This window comes from Rhineura floridana, chromosome 12, assembly GCF_030035675.1.
Source record: "Rhineura floridana isolate rRhiFlo1 chromosome 12, rRhiFlo1.hap2, whole genome shotgun sequence".
In the NCBI taxonomy this organism is placed as follows: domain Eukaryota; kingdom Metazoa; phylum Chordata; class Lepidosauria; order Squamata; family Rhineuridae; genus Rhineura; species Rhineura floridana.
Genome location: NC_084491.1, coordinates 9,883,388 through 9,898,630, shown reverse-complemented (window position 1 = coordinate 9,898,630; position 15,243 = coordinate 9,883,388). Strand labels below are relative to the sequence as shown.

The window sequence follows — 15,243 nt, the reverse complement described above, 5'->3', positions numbered from 1 at the left end:
GTGTTCTAAAAGCCTCACAGCTGCTGGGCTTGGCTAATCAGAGGGCCATACCCACACCAGACTTGATTTCACTTGAGACAGTCATGGCTTCCCTCAAAGAATCCTGGGAAGTGTAGTTTGTGAAGGGTGCTGAGAGGAGACTCCTATTCCCCTGAGAGAATGGTTTAACAGTCAGCCACTCTGATTGAAGGTCTGTGAGAGGAACAGGGCGTCTCCTAGCAACTCTCAGCACCCTTCACTAACTACACTTCCCAGGATTCTTTGACAGAAGCCATGATTGGCTTTGAGCCATGGCTTTGAGAGAAGCCATGATAAATTCTTTTAAATTTGTTACCAAATTCTTCCAAGCTACACAGCAAGTGGATTGGACTGTGAAAGACCAACCCAAATTGTGTTTGCATTTTGACAACTTTGTAGGGCAGTACAATATCTCAGAGAGGAGTTAAGGTCTCCTGCTCCCCTGGTGCATTCACTATAGCTGCCCAATTTCCCTGCTTTTTAAAGTTTGGTAGAAATATCTGTGGGCTATAGGTACATTCTTAAACCGCAAGGTTTTTTGCCTATTAGTGAATAAACATCTAGTGTGTACAAGGCCTCGCTTTCCAAAATGACACAGCCAGCCAGCCAACAAAGGGATACTCACTTGGTCTGATGTTTGGAGCCCTTCAGGTGTGCGTGATACTGTTCTATTGAGTTTAGAGTGACATTACAGATGTTGCAAGTATAGCTCCGCTTCAGACCTGTGAAGAAAAATGCAACAGAATTACCTGCACAAGTTGTATGCTGCTTACTGTTGTTTGCTAAGGTCTCAAGCGACGTGTTTTATATTAGAGTGGGGAAAAACATTGCAAGCCAATCCTCCTAGTCTGAATTTACTTGCCAACAATTGAATTTTAGATAATTTCCCCCAATTAGGGATGCTAAGGATTTAGGGATTTAGGCATACCAATGTCCAAAAGACAAACATGGGAACATAGGAAGCTGCCTCATACTGAGTCAGACTATTGGTCCATCTAGCTCAGTAGAGTCTGCACTGACTGGCAGCAGCTCTCTGGGATTTTTAGGCGGAATTCTTTCCCAGCCCTACCTGGAGATGCTGAGGATTGAATCTAGGATCTTCTTCCTGCACAGCAGATGCTACAGCCTTTCCCAGCTGGGTTTATATTTGTTTATATAGTTTATTGCTTGTTTGTTTCAGATGGGTTTACAGTTGTTAACTGAAAACAGTTACATGGCTTTCTTTGAGAATCTACTGTCAAGCATACTCACGTTCAGTTGTAAACTCCTTGGAGGCAGAAACCTGCCTGTTTTTGCCTATATGACTCTTATTATTACATAAATATTATTTATTTATTTCATTACATTTATATCCAGCTTTTTTTCCATCATAGAAAAGGTGATATACATGTGGTTGGTGGTCTCCAACAAGTTGCTGACCAGACTCAGACCTGCTCTACTTCTGCAAGTTGGTGACTTTATCTGCCTTCAGACCATCCTCTATTCTGATACAAACAGCCTTCTAATCTTCTTTATTGTGTTAAGTCTCATACAGTGCTATTGGTTGCTCTTCCATTCACAGATTTGCCCAAGGATTGGAGTGCTCAATTGACTTAAATCCAGATCTCTACACTCGCTTGCTAAAATAATGGTGTGATGGGCACAAGCCAGCCAAAATGAAGCAGTCTTAAGTCTCATCAATGGGAGCGCTAAGCATGTGCTTAAATCCTGTCATTGGACTCAATGGGGACTTAATGGTGCTCAATTATGGCTGAATTGTTCCCAAAATGTAGAATGTTACATTATGTCATCCCATTGCAGCAACAGATGGCTATGAAGCCATTATCGCTCAACATATGTTACAATGAATGCATGAAATTTGGTGATGATCCCAGACAACGTTTTGTAAAAACTGACAAGATTCACAAGTAAATGTTGACAGTCACCTCAACGTGATTGTCAGCTTTCATTTGTGCATGCTTGAAAAGTGGAGAAATGTGTCTATTTACAAACAATAACATTCATTTTGGGCTGTTGCATCTGTATGTGACTATCAACATCTATCCAATTTAGGACATTCACTGTAACAATGCATATTATTAGGAGTTTGTCTGCCTTCGTTAGTGTGAATTCACATATTGGCATGGTTTTGCCTGACAAACTCATGGCCTGGTCAGGTACTTAACCAAGGAGCATTAATGTTCCTTCATGGTTTGGAGTCTTTGTCCAGCCAGCTAGACTAGGCTGGTATGGCTGGAAAAGTAGACCTGTGCTGAACATTTTGAAAATTACTTTTTTGACCTTTTGTTGGGTGAGTGTACATGAAATGAAATCCTCCTGACAAATTTTTGCTGCTTTCCTTGTTTAGGAAATAAGGTGGCTAAGAGTTTTCCTTCCTCCCCCCTCCTTTGTAAGATTTCAACATTTTTCAAAAAAAACCTCACAGTGGCCCAAAAAGGTCTCACTGCAGCTTCCCATGAGCTGGGAATTCACTTCCGGTAATTCACTTCCGGGAACTCCTTGAAAGTGGTGCCGCATTATGTCACATCATGTTGCTCCCAAGATGTGCGGCTAGTAGGAATCATTGTCTCCCTCCACATATCATGGGGAGACCAGTAAGATAAGCAGAAACTCCTTTCCAAAAATTTTGGTGAAACTTCATTCCCCTCCCCTAAAGAATGCAGGAGAAAAATAACACACACATTTTCACAGGGATATTTTTTTCAGGAAACTGGGGGGAGTGGGGAATTCAGTCCAGCCTTAATGGAGAGTGACAACTTTGAATTGGGGCAGAGAGAGGCAGACAGTGAGAGTTTCCATTGGAGTTGGCTTTGGTTATGCCCAGTGCTGCTTGTTCTCTGGGAAACAGGCAGGATCTGTTATTTTGCTGCTTGCTGTAGAAGCCTACTTGCTTCCACTATGCTCTGCTTGTCCGCTTGTACGTTAAACAGATATTACAAAGCACCACAAATCTGCACTGTTTCCTCATCTATGAAAACAAAACCCAGTGGCAAGCGATGCCCTTGGACTTCTGACTACTCAGGGTAAGCTGAAGCATGTAACAATATTATCACAAGTAATAGTTTAAGTAATGGTTTAAGTCGGGGATGGAAAACCTTTTTCACCCTGAGCACCACATTCCCATCTGGGAAACCTTCCAAGGGCATGATGAAAGACAAAAGTGGGCAGAGCAATGAATGTAAATGTTATCTTTGTATAGTTGCTGTACATGCATGCACACCCCTCTCTGTCCTCCACGCAAGAAAGCAAGAGGCACGGACAGAGTTGGACACATTCCAGCCAGTCAAAAGCATTCAAGGAAGGGGGGCAGCGAGGCCAATGAGGGGTGTGGCCTGAGGAACGTCCCAAGGGCCAAATAGAGAGACCACATGGGTCACATTCGGCCCTCAGGCCTGAGATTCCTCATCCCTGATTTAAGAAGTCAGATCAGGTGACAGAGGGCATCTGGCAGAATGGGACCTGACTCTGACTCATTGTAAATGCCAGAAACGTGACAGTTCTCAATTTGGAGTAGAAATGGAAGGGTCTGTCAATCTAGTCTATGTTTTATTGTTTTAATATTTTATAGTGCTGGTCTTTGACCGTAATAAATGATTGATTGGTCAAACTAGTCTTAAATTCAGTTCTACATGTTTGTGATTCTTTTAAAAAAAAAATTCTAATGAAAATTCATTAGCATTTTAGTGAGAATTTCTCCTGATAAACACATTTTTGTCTGCGGTTTTAATTGATGTATACATTTTTGCAAGCAACTTACTCTAATATAATGCATTTTTGTAGTTTTCACCAATATGTTCATTTTTATGCACACTTTCTCCTAATGTATGCGCTTTTGTAAACATTGGTTGGAGAAATGCATCACAAAATTAGGATAAGTGCAAATTTCAAAGGATGTGTTTTGGTTCTCATACTGTTTCGGAAAGTGTGGATTTGATAGATTCAGCTTTAAATATGAACAAGACGGGGCACTCAGGGTAAAACTAAATATAATAATTTTATATTCAACACTGAAAACCTGAGCTCAAAATAAACTGGGACATTTTGCTCAAGTAATTTCATTAGCTTACTCCTGATTGCAATACTTTATAGAGAGGGAGAACATGGATGTTTTAGGGTACAATCCAACTGTTTGTTGAAGCTGGCTTTTCCTTGCCCGCTCCCATGTATGAACAGGACTAATTACTCGCCTTGTTCAACCACGAGCTCCCATTGTTTCCTGTGCATTAGCTCCAGGCATGCAGCTCTTAATCAATGTGAAAAAGTGCTTGGCTTCAACTGCATGACATTTCTTCCTCTTCCTTTTCCCCTGGGCACATACTTCAGAACAACTAAAAGGTTGTCCAGCCCTTGGCTTGGGTCAGAGTGAAAAGTACATGCAGGCCTTCAGATGAAATAACAAAATAATAATATTTTTTAAAAAGTTTCCAAATGCAAGAGGTAGAAGAAGTTGGCGTGACAATCCAAGACATGAGTGGGCAGACTTCAGGCTTCTTTTTTTACTAGGACTCCAAGATCTACCAGTCAGGGCCAAGTGCAAAAGACTCACTATATAAGAACCTTCTGACACAATCTGAGGCCCAATCTAGCATTTGAAGTTGCCCTAATCCAGTCCAGAATGATCTGAGGCCAACCTGATCTAACCCACATTTGGGCCATATTGGAGACTTTGCACAGTCTTTAACTGGGTTTTTTTAAAAAAATTGCACTGGCTGACTTTGGGTATATTTGGACCCCAATGTGATGTCCAATGGCAGGATTGAGCCACTTTGTACCTCAGAGACCATTCCCCCCACCTGGTTTGGTCACTGCAAGTGTGTGTGACACTATCAAAGCAGCTATACAGAGGAGGTAGAATTTTTCTAAGCATTGGCCCCTTCTCCATGCATATTGAGTAAATTGGGGTATTTTTGGACCCCAGTGGGTTATTTTTTGTGTCTGCAGAAGGAAAATGGTAAGTGGTAACTGACTGAAATTTGGGGACATTGTACAGCTGACATTGTGGCAATGTACTAGAAGGACAACCCTGTAGGTCTACTCATGAATAAGTTACACAATAAAAGGCAGAAAATGGTAAGTGGTAACTGGCTGAAATTTGGGGACATTGTACAGATTAAATTTGTGACAATGTTGTACAAGGACATCCCTCTAGGCCTACTTATGTGTAAATTACACTGCTTATGTGTAAATTACACAATGGAAAATGCACCTGGGGTTGAAAACTACTGCAGACGTCTGCATGAAGGTAAAACACACTGTCAGGAGGTGAGAGGAGGAGCATGCAGACTGCCATTTGATAGCCCTGAATCACTCTAGGTGGAACTGATCTGACCCAGGGTGATCTGGAACTGCCTCAACCCTCTCTTGCCGAATCTCAGGTCAACCCAAACCAATCTGATTTGGTCTGAGATTCTGCGGGAGCTGCTGTATACCTCTGCTGTATAGTATCACACTAATAATGTGTAAACCACCCAGAGAGCCTTGGGTATGGGGCGGTATATAAATGTAATAAATAAATAATCTCAATAATAATTTCTATTATTAATTATCATTAAATCACCACATTCTTTCATATATGCAGTAAAAGGCTATTGTAACTGCAACTTTCAGTTGCTTACTCAAATAAGTTCCTTTCGAGCCTTATATTTCCATAGTGTTCCATAGTTCCATAATGCCAATAGTCCATAAACATGGCTGTTTTTTTAGCAGTAGTAATGATCTGATTGCTATCCTTCTAAGTATTGAACCTGTTAATTTGCCCATCTCTACAAGTTCTAAATACTTCAACAACATTAACCATTCCTTTCATGTCAGAGGTCTTTCCACTTTCGGGGTCCATACATTTTTTGCCACAATTATTGAAGTCATGATTAAAGATTTCATGGCATTTGGGATATCTTCTTTCTTGCTATATAATATTAACGAAAGACTTCATCCCAATCTATTTCCTATAATTCCCAATATTTTATGTATTGCTTTCAATAGTAGTATACTATTTAAAGGTATTAAACAGTTGGGGGGGGAAGTGGCATTGGGAAAAATGGCTCTCCTGTTAAAAGTGTTTCCAGATGGGCTGATTATTTCCGACACTGCAGATCTCAGTTTTAGCTTTTAGATCTCACTTCTGTTCTTCTCTTTTTTGTAACTGAGTGATCTGGGCCAGAAAATGGGGCAGTTGCTCTTTTCATAAAGCAAAACCAAATTTTTTTGGTTTAGGTCACTCACTCCTGGCAGAACAATAACAACACTTTGCTGATATAACACCTTTCACTGGAGACCCTCAAAGGTGCTTGGATTCAGGGATCACTGAGAGCCTTTTGTGGCCTTTTGTGATGTTGCATCTTAGAACTGAGGGGCTGCTTCTGCACTTAAGAGGAAGGAACAGGACTTGTGTCCAGGTGGGAAAACAGCATTCATTCCACCCTGGCATTGTAATGCTACTAATTTATGGGTACCAGAGTTCATAGTGCCATCTCTTACTAGGGACTGACTAATCTGTCAGTTTCAGTTCTCTGAGGTTCTCATTTTCTCATTCTTAAATTCAGTTCTCCACATGTCCACAGCAATTTGCAAACTTTAGTTAAAATATTCCTCACTAGCATTTTAGTGCCAATTTCTCCAAATGAACATATATTTGTATGCAGCTTTGACTAATATTCAACTTTTTGCAAGTAATTTTCCCTGATATAATGGTTTGTATATTATTTGCATCTAAGTTCAAGTTCAAGGTTCTGGTTTTGGTGTACAAAGCCCTATACAGCTTGGGACCAGGATGCCTGAAATATCATTTTATCCCTTATATACGCAGTCGACCACTATGCTCTGCAGATGGCCTCCTGCAGATATTATCCTATCAGGAAGTCCATTCTGCACAACATAGGAAGCAGACCTTTAGTGTAGTGGCACCCACCCTTTGGAATTACCTCCCCTTAAATATTAGACAGGCACCATCTCTGTTAACTTTTCTGTGCCTATTGAAGACCTTCCTCTTCCAACAAGCCTTTTAAGTTGAGACCTTATCCCAGCCTGTGTCTGTGTTGGAATTGCTTTTAAAGATGTTTTTAAACATCTCCTGCAGGGAGGAAGGGTGGGATATAAATAAAATAAAATAAATAAATAAATAAATGTTTCTTTTTCCAGTGGAGTTGACTGACAGATTTGGTGCCATTTTGTTCTGGCATTTCCAGTACAAACAGTACTGTTGCCACTCATGGCCAATGGCAAAACACAGCACCCAGACAAATTTATACCTATTGGCTTAATATCCTCTAGTGACTGAATCCTGTTGGAATCAATTATTTAACCCACATGTAGGAACAGGTGAATCTGTCAATTTTGGTTCCTCTCCGTTTCTCATTTTTCCAATCTTATATTCAGTTCTCTGTATTTCAACATCAGTCCTCATGAGAATTCATTACCATGTTAGTGTGAATTTCTCCTAATATGCACATTTTATATGCAATTTTGCCAAATTTATATATATACTCAACAAGCATTTTTCTAATATAATGCATTTTTGTATATTGTTTTCATGAATATATGCATCTATATGCACACTTTACCATAGCAGATGCATTTCTGTGCACATTACTTGGCTGGAGAACTGCAATGCAAAATTCAGAGAAGTGCAAATTTGAGAGGTTGGATGCATTTCAGTTCGCATACTCTTTTGGAAAGCCTTTAAATGCACCCGAGTCAAATTTCTCCTCCATTCCTAACTATAACTCCCATCATCCTTGACTATTGGCCATCCTGGCTGTGGCTGATGAGAACTGTATTTCAACAACATTTGGAGGGCCACAATTTCCCCACCCATGCTTTAAAAAGTATTTTTGTACTTCTGTAAAGCACAGAGTTTCCCAAAGCATGCGGATATTTCTCTCATGTGTGGGGTGGGGATGGGCTAGAAAGGATGCTGTTTTGGCCACACAAGGAAAGTCACTCTCAACCCTGAACATTACTAACAGTGGACATGATGACATTCCCAGTGTACTAGCCTGGTGGTAGGTGGTAGCTCATTGTCACATTCTGAGGGATGCAAGCTTAAATTAGCTAAATTGATCACAAGACAATTTTAATAAATGAAAACACATTTTTATAAGTGGGACTGAAAATTTAGAAGACATTTGTTCATTTTCTAGGCCGGAACTGCAACTCTACTAGGGAATGAATCTACTAGGAGGGGTCTTTTGTTCCTGAAAGCAACTGCTGGTAAGATTTTGTCTAATATATTTTAAGTTATTTCACACTTTCCTCAATATCTCTCAAAGGCCATCTTTATTCTTTTGGTAATAAGCATGAATCAGGTAAAAGGCAGGTGATTCATCAAATAAAGATTCTTTAATCAGTGGATGGCCCTTCAAATATCAAATGCCAACTTTTGAATATTCAACGGGTATAATGTCATTGAAAAGGAAAGAGCAGATATAAAACTTATTCCGCAAATCACTCCTCTGTATAAATGATGCACGAACGCACACACAGCTGTAAACTCCAAACTTGCCTGTTGAACAGATTATTTACTCCCAGTACTAGTTTCATAACAATTTGTCCAGTATTGTTGCCCCATTCACTGGCATCCATGGGGTGGAAGGAAAGGGGGAAGTTCCCCTCCTGATGAACCATCATCCCCACATTCCCAACTTCATTAAAGAACAGTAAGTTTTTGCACTGGTAGACAAAAGACTGAGACAAAATCTACAGACACTATTATTTTTCATTGAGAAATAAGCTGATTCCCCCCTTTCAGTGTTTAACTTCCCTCCCCAGAAAAAATTGCTCTTGCCCTGGAAAAATTCCTGTGGACACCCATGCCCCCCCCTTTTTCCTTGCATACCACGAGCAACAAGAACACCTTCCCTTTTCAGTAAACTGCCGGTGTTAATTTCTCACTTCAGGTGGGAAAAATAAATCACAGATTTCCCTTGTGTTTGCTTTTGTGCTTTGCTATGTTTCACAGGTTTATATCCAAGACAAATCTCTGAGGCTTAATGGGGGATCTTTTTCTTGGGGGAGAAAAACACTGCCATGGAATAAGAGATAAGCATGGGCTGTTGTCTTTTAAGTAAGGAAGCTTGTGGAATTTGTGTCTGCCAGATCTTCAGTTTCTGCTGTACTGAAGATGTTTACCAGATATTTCTGACAAGTTGTTGGAATCCATTACCTTTTTAGAGGAAAATTTCCAGAATTCAACAAACGGGGTGATAGGGATGCCTGCTTCCTATTCTGTCTCTTTTGCAATAAAAACATGTCAAAAGTTTTTTTTAAATTCAATTCAATGAAAAAGCTCCTGCTAAAAGTACCCTAATTTTAGATTATTTTTTATCTGTGTAATTGTGCAAGAATTAAATAATAGATAGAAAGCTGATGCTTGCTGCAAGTATGGATAATGAAGTCCTGATTACAATACCAGCCTGAAAAGGAGAATGTTGGGTTTACATAGTGTCAGATAGGGATGTTGGAAAATTCCATCAGAAATGGGAGTGAAAATTGTGGAATTTGCATATTGTCTGAGGTCAGGACTGGAAAGTACAACTGAATACAAGCAGTATTCACTGTCATTTTTTTCTTGAAGTCCAGAAATGTTACATAAATAATAACATTGTTTTCTGCATTGCTTGTGGTGCTTCCTTTCCACTGAAATTAATTATGCAATTAATTAATTTCATTTTGGTCACAGTGAATAGTGAGACAAATAACGCGGTCTCTAGCGGAAGCTGAACTGTAGCAGAACAGAAACTCTGTTGTTTGTGACAAATGCAGGACAAAATGGAAATTGCTGCTTCCTTGTATCCTTGGTGTCAAAGTATGTGGTGCACACTGTACTTAAGTCAATTTATTTCAATGGTTCTGTTTTGAGTATGGCTAACATTGGATATCGGCACTGGGCAATCAAGTGGGCACTCCTACAGGTAAGCGGACTAATGGGCTCAGTTTGTGCATGCCTGTGCCACTGGTGGTGTTTCTGTGGTGACAACTCTGCAAAATCCTCCTCCAGCCTTGCCTCTGACATTCCCTCCTGAGCTGTGGGCAGACCCGCCAGAGGAGGCAGGCTCAGCTGCTGATCAGCCTCCAAGGGTGGCATGATCAAAGGGGCTAATGGCTCAATGCCTTCACCCACATCTGCAGACACCTCAGGGGAGGGGCTCTCAACTGGAAGACCACATCCTCATTCACAGTGCTCAGACCACTGGGCCTCTCCCTTGGATCCCAAACCAGTCCTGCCAAGAAGCTCCATGAGGCTCATAAGAACGTAAGAGCCTGGCTGCTAGATCAGGCCAAAGGGCCATTTGTTCCAGCAGCCTGTTCTCGTAGTGGGCAACCAGATACTTGTGGGAAACCGAGTGCAGTGCTCTTCCCACTTGTGGCTCCGGGCAACTGTCATTCAGATGCACACTGCCTCTAACAGTGGAGGTAGAACATAGCCATAGTGAGTGCAAGCCACTGATAGCTTTACTGTCCATGAATTTGTCTAATCCTCTTTTAAAACCATCCAAGTTGGTGGTCATCGCTACATTTTGTGGAAGAAAATTCCATAAGAAGATCCTGGCTGCTGGATCAAGACAATGGCCCATCTAGTCCAACACTGTGTTCTCACAGAGGCCAAGCATATGCCCCAGTGGGAAGCCTGCAAGCAGGACCTGACCACAAATGCACTGTTCCCATGTGTGATTTCCAGCAAATGGCATTTGGAAGCATATTGACTCTGACACTGGAGCAGAGCTTGGAAAAGTTACTTTTTTGAATTACAACTCCCATCAGCCCAATCCAGTGGCCATGCTGGCTGGGGCTGATGGGAGTTGTAGTTCAAAAAAGTAACTTTTCCAAGCTCTGCACTGGAGGTAGTGCATCGTCCGCCATCACCACAACAGCAGCAGGGCAATGAAATTGAAACAAAAGAAGAATAAGGGGTAAGCTGATGTCATCACCCCTTGCCTGAGTAAATCTCCTACCCCTGCATTTTTAAAGGTTTGTCTTCCTGGCCCTACCCCAATTTCCTCCTCCTCTCCTTTTTCCTAATGCCCCCTTTCTGAATATACAGTTGTTTCCAAAAGTTTTGACTCAGCTCTAAAAGAGCCTAGAATATGGCCTTGGCCTCCAATGCTCCAGGATGAATGCAGATCCAGGCACTCTGTCTCCAATATCTTTTTAATTTCTGCATCTCTGCTATCCCAGGGAGTACTAGCAGGAGGTGTCAAAGTGTGTCGCTGGCTGCTTCATTCCTGAAGCCAACCCTCTCCCGCTTTTTCCAGCAGTCTCCCTCCAACCCTCCCCAAGCAAATCATCTCTGCAATATCATGGCCTCAGCATCCTGCAAATGGATCTGTTTATTTCTCATGCACGCTCTCAAATATGCCTCACGCCTACCCCCAGCTCCTTGATAGTCTCTGTTGTACACTTTATTTCTTTGTAGAGACATAGTATCTGTCCCCTGCTGGCTAAGTCATTTGAAATGCATCCCAGACCATGTGGGGATTTGTAATGTCTCAACAGGATTTATACTGTAATATTCGGTAATGTTTCTCTCTCCTCCCAACCCCCACCCAACTTACAAGCTTCAGAAAAAAAACCCTGTGTCTCAGGATAAGGGGTTAGACTCACCAATTATTTTGCTTCTCTATAAAGCTATATGAGAGCCAGTGTGGTGTAGTGGTTAAGGTGCTGGACTACGACCTGGAAGACCAGGGTTCAAATCCCCACACAGCCATGAAGCTCACTGGGTGACCTTGGGCCAGTCACTGCCTCTCAGCCTCAGAGGAAGGCAAGCGAGGTATCCAGAGCACAGCCTTGTCCCGATTTCTTGGATGAGTTTCAGTTGGTGCAGCTTGAGGACGTTGACAAGGTGCTTGGACAGGTTCGTGCAACCACTTCAGTGCTGGATCCTTGCCCTTCTTGGCTAATAAAAGCTAGCAGGGATGGAACAGCCAGCTGGGCCAGGGAGGTGATTAATGCCTCTCTGTGAGAGGGGGTGGTCCCTGGCTGCCTGAGAGAGGCAGTAGTGAAACCACTCCTGAAGAAACCCTCCCTGGACCCAGAAAATCTTAATAACTATAGGCCGGTAGCAAATGTTCCATTCCTGGGCAAGGTCCTTGAACGAGTGGTTGCAGGCCAGCTCCAGACACTCTTGGATGAGACCGATTATCTGGTTCCATTTCAGTCAGGTTTCAGGCCTGGTTTTGGCACAGAAACAGCCTTGGTCGCCCTGTATGATGACCTTTGTCAGGAGAGAGACAGGGGGAGTGTGACTCTGTTGATTCTCCTTGATCTCTCAGCAGCTTTCGATACCATCGACCATGGTATCCTTCTGGGGAGACTCGCGGAGTTGGGAGTTGGAGGAACTGTTTGGCAGTGGTTCCGCTCCTACTTGGCGGATCGTCACCAGAAGGTAGTACTTGGGGAACATTGCTCGACACCTTGGACTCTCCATTGTGGAGTCCCTCAGGGGTCAGTTTTGTCCCCCATGCTTTTTAACATCTACATGCAGCCTCTGGGTGCAGTCATCAGGAGTTTTGGAGTGCGTTGCCACCAGTACGCTGATGACACGCAGCTCTATTTCTCCTTTTCATCCTCTACAGGTGAGTCTGTGGATGTGCTGAACCACTGCCTGACCGCGATAATGGACTGGATGAGAGCTAATAAACTGAGACTCAATCCAGACAAGACCGAGACACTGTTGGTGAATGCCTTCCCTGTTCACATGGTGGATGTTTACCCTGTTCTAGATGGGGTTACACTCCCCTTGAAGGAACAGGTTCGTAGTCTGGGGGTGCTTTTCAATCCTTCCTTGTCTCTTGAGGCGCAAGTGGCCTCGGTGGCAAGGAATGCGTTCTACCACCTTCGGTTGGTAGCCCAGCTACGCCCCTATCTTGACAGGGATGACCTCGCCTCAGTTGTTCATGCTCTGGTAACTTCTAGGTTGGATTACTGTAATGCGCTCTACGTTGGGCTGCCCCTGAAGACAGTTCGGAAACTTCAGCTAGTGCAAAATGCAGCAGCCAGACTGCTGACAAGGACCAGCCGGTCAGCACATATAACACCTGTTCTGGCCCATTTGCACTGGCTACCCATCTGTTTCTGAGCCAGATTCAAGGTGCTGGTCATGACCTATAAAGCCTTACACGGCATGGGACTGCAATATCTTGTGGAACGCCTCTTCCACTATGAACCTACCCGGTCACTTCGCTCAGCAGCTAAGGCCCTCCTCCGGGTACCAACACGTCAGGAGTTGGGAGTGGGAGGTACTGCATTGCAGTGGTTCCGCTCCTACTTGACAGGTCGCCTCCAGAAGGTGGTGCTTGGGGAACATTGCTCAGCACACTGGACTCTCCAGTATAGGGTTCCGCAGGGGTCAGTTCTGTCCCCCATGCTGTTCAACATCTACATGAAACCGTTGGGTGCAGTCATCTGGAGCTTTGGAGTGCGTTGCCATCAGTATGCTGATGACATGCACCTCTATTTCTCCTTTTCATCTTCTTCAGGTGAGGCTGTCAATGTGCTGAACCAGTGCCTGGCTGCGACAATGGACTGGATGAGGCTAATAAACTGAGGCTCAATCCAGACAAGACTGAGATGCTACTAGTGGGTGGTTCTTCTGACCCGATGGTGGATGTCCAACCTGTCCTGGATGGGGTTGCGCTCCCCCTGAAGGAGCAGGTTCATAGCTTGGAGGTTCTCCTAGAATCATCTCTGTCACTTGAAGCTCAGGTAGCCTCAGTGGCACGGAGTGCCTTCTACCAACTTCGGTTGGTGGCCCAACTACGTCCCTATCTGGACAGGGATAACCTGGCTTCAGTTGTCCAAGCTCTGGTAACCTCTAAATTAGATTACTGCAATGCACTCTATGTGGGGCTGCCTTTGAAGACGGTTCGGAAACTGCAGCTTGTGCAAAATGCAGCGGCCAGATTGGTAACAGGGACCAGACGGTCCGAACATATAAAACCAATTCTGGCCCATTTGCACTGGCTGCCTTTATGTTTCCGAGCTCGATTCAAGGTTCTGGTTCTAAAAAGCCTTACATGGCTTGGGACCACAATACCTGATGGAAAGCCTCTCCCGATACAAACCCACCCGTACACTACGTTCAAGATCAAAGGCCCTTCTCCAGGTGCCTACTCCGAGGGAAGCTCGGAGAATGGCAACAAGGGAGAGGGCCTTCTCAGTGGTGGTCCCCAAATTATGGCATGACTTGTTTGACAAGGTGTGCCTGGCGCCAACACTGTTATTTTTTCGGCGCCAGGTCAAGACTTTCCTCTTCTCCCAGGCATTTTAGCATGTGTTTTATATTGTTTTATATTGTTTTAAATTTTTAAATTGTGTTTTAAATTGTTTTTTAAAAGATGTCTCTTAAATTGTATTTGTTTTTAGTTACTGTAAACCGCCCAGAGAGCTTCGGCTATGGGGCAGTATACAAGTATAATAAATAAATAAATAAATAAATAAATAAATAAATAAATAAAATGGTAAACCCCCTCTGAATACCATTTACCATGAAAACCCTATTCAAACGGTCGCCATAAGTCGGGATCGACTTGAAGGCAGTCCATCTCCATTTTCATAAAGCTATAGATGAGGTACTTGGAAGAAAGCTGGGTTAAATTCTCAGCACTGCAAAGGGCTTCTCATTAGAATGGTTGTAGTAGATGGAACAAAGTTTTTGCTGAAGCAGTGGAGAGGAAGGGCTGTGTTTTTGCAATGTTGTAAAATGGGTTTGTCTGACATTTTTTGGCTTGAGGGCCGCATATATAGAATCTGAAAGCATTCCCAACAGTTGGCTGTCCAGCTGCCTCTCGACTGCCTCCAATGTCGGAGAGCCCACCACCTCCCTAGGTCATTGGTTCCATTGTTGTGCTGCTCTAACAGTTAGGAAGTTTTTCCTGATGTTCAGTGGAAATCTGACTTCCTGTAACTTGAGCCCTGAATTTAAGACTGCAAAACTGAGGAATTGAGAGAACCCACCAAAGCATATCTGGATTAGCGGCAATCCTTGTGTTGATGGGACATGTTAGTAGAATACCACCCACTGTCACCAAGGCCAATGTACAGCCATGGGGGGGGGGCTTACTAAGCCCCAATGGGAGACACCAGCTCTGCCTATCATGTAACACAAGGTTGTTATCAAATGGTACAGAGAACGAGAGTAGGTGCAGAACCATAAATATACAGCTTCTGTTGGCCAGCTTTAGAGAAAGTGGCAAGGTGGGAATGTTTTGCTCAGCTGTCCCATTTCAC

At 43.1% G+C, this 15,243-nt stretch overlaps 1 protein-coding gene across 1 annotated transcript in view; it reads right to left on the bottom strand.

Annotated features, from left to right (window-relative positions):
• ZMAT4 (zinc finger matrin-type 4) overlaps positions 1-15,243 on the bottom strand; it is a 313,481-nt gene that overhangs the window by 41,819 nt on the left and 256,419 nt on the right. Inside the window, exon 7 of the mRNA XM_061592776.1 lies at positions 644-740. Coding sequence (XP_061448760.1) covers positions 644-740 — 97 coding nt within the window. The remainder of the gene's footprint in view (positions 1-643; positions 741-15,243) is intronic.